This window comes from Myxine glutinosa, chromosome 14 (genome assembly GCF_964187855.1).
Source record: "Myxine glutinosa chromosome 14, kmMyxGlut1.1, whole genome shotgun sequence".
NCBI lineage: Eukaryota > Metazoa > Chordata > Myxini > Myxiniformes > Myxinidae > Myxine > Myxine glutinosa.
In genome coordinates, this window is record NC_136274.1 from 84,369,218 (window position 1) to 84,375,126 (window position 5,909).

A 5,909-nucleotide genomic window follows, 5' to 3' on the forward strand; every position below is an offset into this window, starting at 1 on the left:
GTGGTCAGAGACGGTCTGGAGACGTCTTTTATGCAGATAACGAGTTCAAACAGGTGCAGTTAATACAGGTAATGAGTGGAGAATGGGAGGGCTTCTTAAAGAAAAAACTAACAGGTCTGTGAGAGCCGGAATTCTTACTGGTTGGTGGGTGATCAAATACTTATTTCATGCAATAAAATGCAAATTAATTACTTAAAAATCATACAATGTGATTTTCAGGATTTTTGTTTTAGATTCCTTCTTTCACAGTTGAAGTGTACCTATGATAAAAATTACAGACCTTTACGTGCTTTGTAAGTGGGAAAACCTGCAACATCGGCAGTGTATCAAATACTTGTTCTCCCCACTGTATATATATATATGTATATGTGTTTGTGTGTATATATATATCTATATGTGTTTGTGTATATATATATATGTATATGTGTTTGTGTATATATATATATCTATATGTGTTTGTGTATATATATATCTATATGTGTATATATATATATATCTATATGTGTTTGTGTATATATATATATATCTATATGTGTTTGTGTATATATACATATATATCTATATGTGTTTGTGTATATATATCTATCTATATGTGTTTGTGTATATATATATATATATATATATATATATGTGTTTGTGTATATATATATCTATATGTGTATATATATATATATCTATATGTGTTTGTATATATATATATATATATATATATATATATATATATATATATATATATATATATATATATATATATATATATATATATATATATATATATATGTGTTTGTGTATATATATATATATATATGTGTTTGTGTATATATATATGTATGTATATGTGTTTGTGTATATATATATATATATCTATATGTGTTTGTGTATATATATATATATATTGTGGACCTACTGCAGCCTACAAAATACCCTTGCCCTTTGCTGCCCCGCCCATGTGTGAGGCAAGATGTTCTGTGAACTCTCTCGTTTAAAATGTTTTCTGCTGCAGACGTATACAGGCCTTGGTGATGTCTGGTATACTTCGGATAGAAAACGATGAGGTGTAGGCCCAAGGTGGCCGAGGTTCATGTTTCTGGGTCGTGTGCAGTGCCGGGTGTTCGCGCCATCGTGCTCATCACGAAGGATGAGATGAAAGTTGTGAATGGCAGCAATGCGACCATTTCCTGCAAGATCCTCACATGTTATGAGATGAAACAAGAAAAGATCGAGCTCAAGTGGTTCTACAAATTCAACGAGACCAGCAAAGCATTCCCGGTACAACCAACTGCAACTGTTTAACACCATTTGTTGCACAGCTGTAAGGCTAACCTTTTCCTGCTTTCTTCATGTGTGGACCTACTGCAGCCTACATTTGCACATTTTGTCACTTCTGTGTTGGGCCCCCTGGATGTCATCGTTTTTTGGGATCTTTCACACCTACTCCCAAATAATACCAACAAATTGTCACATCTTTCTCGGTTTCTGCAGATTTTCAGCCACATTGGCAAGAAGAAGATAATCATGAGCGAACTTTTTCGGGATCGTCTCAAGTTTCTGTCGAATGTGGGTAAAGCAGAAGCGGGCATCACTCTACTGGATGTCCAGCTGGACGACACGGGCTGGTACAACTGCACGGCGATACACACGGAAGACCGCAAGAACACCGGCTGGTCGGCCACACACCTACTAGTCGTCACCGAAAGTACAACTTCACATTCCTTCACATGAACCAAAGCTTCCATAAACCTGAACTTCTTTGGACTGTACTCTCTTCCCTTGTCCATAAGTTTACCTCCAGCTAGTCCAGGGTTCTGCTACCTTGCCACTTTGTTCATTCCCTTGTCTGTCTGCTATACCTTATTCTCGTGTTCGCTTGTTCCTGTGACGACTCTGTGCACCTTTTTGCAGTCATTCCAGAGGACCGGACTGTGATGATCATCGTGACCTCTTGTGTTCTGGGCCTGCTCGGTCTTCTCATCCTGGTGGTGATTATTAGGAAGGTCGTGGCCCACGTCCGGGAACGACTCCACCCCGAGGATAAGTGAGTGACAGGAATGGAGACCATTTGACACTTGTGTTGAAATATTTCGGGTCCTGATTGTGAATGCCGGTGTTGGAATCACTGCCTGAGGTTTCGGATTCTAAATTAAAATGGATTCCCTTTGGAGTCGCATCTACATATAACGGAGCAGGTGTATCTATGTGGAGGCACTGATGCACATTTTATGACGTCATAAATAAACAGCGTTTCTCCGTGTTGTTTGTGTTCCTGTTGGAGCATAATTGAATAAATTTTATACATATTGTTAGTGCTCAGGGTTAGGCCATTGGGACAACCCCTGCCCCCCCCCCCTCCCTCACTGCTGAATTTTTACCTGTAACACCTGCCACGACACAAGCGGTTTACTGATCCCTGAAGGGGGGGGGGGGGGGGGGGGGGGGTTACTGCAGACACAAAGTATATTTGCCCCCAACTCTTTCCCCCCTCCCCACCTATACCTCACCCTCCCCCTCCCCACCCCAAAGGAAGTGGGTGTTTCGAGTTGTAGAAACAATGCAAACGTAGACATAATGATCCGTTTTGTAAATCTTGTCGATGTGCGTGTGTCGAAGCACAAATTGAAATGTTCGTTGCGTGTCTGATACCAATGTGGTGAGGTTGGGCCTGTTTGAGGGATCTAAATGTGGTGATGGTTATTCTCGGCTCAACCTTTACTTGGCACTTGTTGGCACAGACACTCGAGCTTTGTCTAAGATATAGCGTCAGCAAGACAACAACACAACCACGTGTACAGATGTACATGGCGCCGTGTCTGTGTTTGTAGGAAGGATCGACTGATGAATACATCCCCTCAACATGACAACGTGGAGAATTGTGTGAACAACAGCAAAGAGAGCATGGCGCGGGAAGCGAACGCCTAAAGGCCTTGTACACGGCCTAGTGTCCATCGACTTCAGGCTCCTCATCCCCGTGTCTCCGTCCCTTATATCTGTCTATGTTCATGGGATCCCATGAGGTCCCTCCTCTCTTTCTCCTTCCCCTGACGAGTCCCTGTCGATATATTTATCCTTAGTCACAAACCTATCTATCTCTCTCCTTTGCTTTCTTCTTGCTTTGCCACTTGGTGAATCAAAATGGACGCCTCGTCACCCTTCCCTGACTCATTAATCCATTAACCAGCTGCCCCTAACTTCCAGGTAACCTTTCAGGTTAGGAAAATGTGATGCCATTGTTTCTGCACTTCACCATTTATCAAGTTCTGAAAAATCCTGTCGTGGGGAAGCCTTGCCTCATTTGCATATGCAAATTAGCTTATAAATAGCTTTTATCAATATTGCACAGCAATAGGAAACTGGGACAGCACAAGTACAGTGCACAATGTACACTATGGTACAGTGCACAATGTACACTGTCTAAGGTACAGTGTATAATGTACATTGTCTATGGTACAGTGTGTATTGTACACTGTCTATGTTAGTGTATAATGTACATTGTGTATGGTACAGTGCATAATGCACACTGTCTATGTTGCATTGCATAATATATACATTGTGTATGGTACAGTGTATAATGTACATTGTCTATGGTACAGTGCATAATGCACACTGTCTATGTTGCATTGTATAATATATACATTGTGTATGGTACAGTGCATAATGTACACTGTCTATGATAGTGTATAATGTACATTGTCTATGGTACAGTGCATAATGTACACTGTCTATGGTACAGTGTATAATGTACATTGTCTATGGTACAGTGCATAATGTACACTATATGGTACAGTGTATAATGTACATTGTCTATGGTACAGTGCATAATGTACACTGTATATGGTACAGTGGTTATTGTATGTAACATACATCGAGTGTAGTGTACGGTATGGTAGGTACTATAGTACAGGACAAATGACCGTATAAAATCGTATATGTATAAAATGCTGTATTATGGATTAACCACACACACATTTAAACAAACGTCGGTTTGCAGACCTATCTGCAGACAGCCATACCTCACTGACAACACCTGCTTGTCTTAACCAATCACATCACCTTGACAATTACACCTATACACTAAAACGAGTTATGCAAGGAATTTATAACTGCAAGCAATACGATGTCTCCCCGAATGATGCAAATCCTATTATGCATGGTTGTAGCCTCCGTGTCTGTCTTGTCACATGTCTGGCTGGCTTGTCTGCTGTGTCCACACCTGAAATGCACTAGGGGTAACTCGCAGGGATTAAGGTATGTCGGTGCATCCTGAGCGATGCACACCTGCACGAGACCTGGCAGGGAGAAACCTGTAAACCAAAATCACTGAGATTAAATGCATTCGAATGTATGAATAACAATGTGGGGGCTAAGGTGGGGGGAGGGGGTATACATGAACGACATTGACATTGCGGGGAGGAGGGGATGGAGGGAAGAGGGGATGGAGGGAGGAGGGGATGGAGGGAGGAGGGGATGGAGGGAGGAGGGGATTGAGGAAGGAGGGGATGGAGGGAGGATGGGATGGAGGGAGGAGGGGTTGTATGAATAACAATTTGGGGGTTAGGATAATTGACATTGTGGGGGGATGGGGTGGGGTGGCGCAGAGGGCAGGATGTATGAATGATAATGTGCGGTGTCTACAGAACACTAATCCAAATACATTTCATACAACGTATGATTCACGAATAAGTCATGTTTGAATCCTGAACGTGTCATGTTTAATGTGTGAATGAGTCATGCTTCATTAATTAATGAGTTGTGTATGATTCATTAACAAGTCATGTATGATTCATTAATGAGTCGTGTATGATTCATTAACAAGTCATGTTTCATTAATTAATGAGTCGTGTATGATTCCTTAACAAGTCATGTATGATTCATTAACAAGTCATGTTTCATTAATTAATGAGTCGTGTATGATTCATGAACAAGTCATGTATGATTCATTAATGAGTCATGTATGATTCATTAACGAGTCATGTATGATTCATTAATGAGTCATGTATGATTCATTAATGAGTCATGTATGATTCATTAATGAGTCATGTATGATTCATTAACCAGTCATGTATGCTTCATTAACAAGTCATGTATGATTCATTAACAAGTCATGTATGATTCATTAACAAGTCATGTATGATTAATTAAAAAGTCATGTATGAATAATTAATGAGTCATGTATGATTCATTAACAAGTCATGTTTGATTAATTAACGAGTCATGTATGATTAATTAATGAGTCAAGAAAGATTCATTAACAAGTCATGTATGATTCATTAACAAGTCATGTATGATTCATTAACAAGTCATGTATGATTAATTAACGAGTCATGTATGATTCATTAACAAGTCATGTTTGATTAATTAACGAGTCATGTATGATTAATTAACGAATCGTGTATGAATCCTTAACGAGTCGTGTATGATTCATTAACAAATCATGTATGATTAATTAACGAATCGTGTATGAAACCTTAACGAGTCGTGTATGATTCATTAACAAATCATGTATGATTAACAAGTCGTGTATGATTCATTAACGAGTCATGTATGGTTCATTAACGAGTCGTGTATGGTTCATTAACGAGTCGTGTATGGTTCATTAACGAGTCGTGTATGATTCATTAACGAGTCGTGTTTGATTCATTAACGAGTTGTGTATGATTCATTAGCAAGTTGTGTTTGATTCATTAACAAGTTGTATATGATTAATTAACAACTTGTTTTTGATTCATTAACAAGTTGTATATGATTCATTAACAAGTTGTGTATGATTCATGAACAAGTTGTGTTTGATTCATTAACAAGTTGTGTTTGATTCATTAACAAGTTGTGTTTGATTCATTAACAAGTTGTGTTTGATGCATTAACAAGTTGTGTATGATTCATGAACAAGTTGTGTTTGATTCATTAACAAGTTG

General features: G+C 39.0%; 1 protein-coding gene across 2 annotated transcripts in view; it reads left to right on the top strand.

The window, feature by feature from the left end:
• Positions 1–4,341, top strand: part of LOC137439996 (sodium channel regulatory subunit beta-2) — a 32,654-nt gene extending 28,313 nt beyond the window's left edge. The window contains exons 2-5 of one of the 2 annotated variants that reach the window (XM_068136336.2): positions 1,103–1,269; positions 1,483–1,696; positions 1,903–2,035; positions 2,820–3,053. In XM_068136336.2, the coding sequence (XP_067992437.2) occupies positions 1,144–1,269; positions 1,483–1,696; positions 1,903–2,035; positions 2,820–2,916 (570 nt within the window). In that variant the 5' untranslated portion in view covers positions 1,103–1,143 and the 3' untranslated portion in view covers positions 2,917–3,053. Of the gene's footprint in view, positions 1–1,102; positions 1,270–1,482; positions 1,697–1,902; positions 2,036–2,819 lie in introns of both variants that reach the window. The other variant, XM_068136335.2, reaches the window with a different exon arrangement.
• The last annotated feature ends 1,568 nt before the right edge of the window (positions 4,342–5,909 follow it).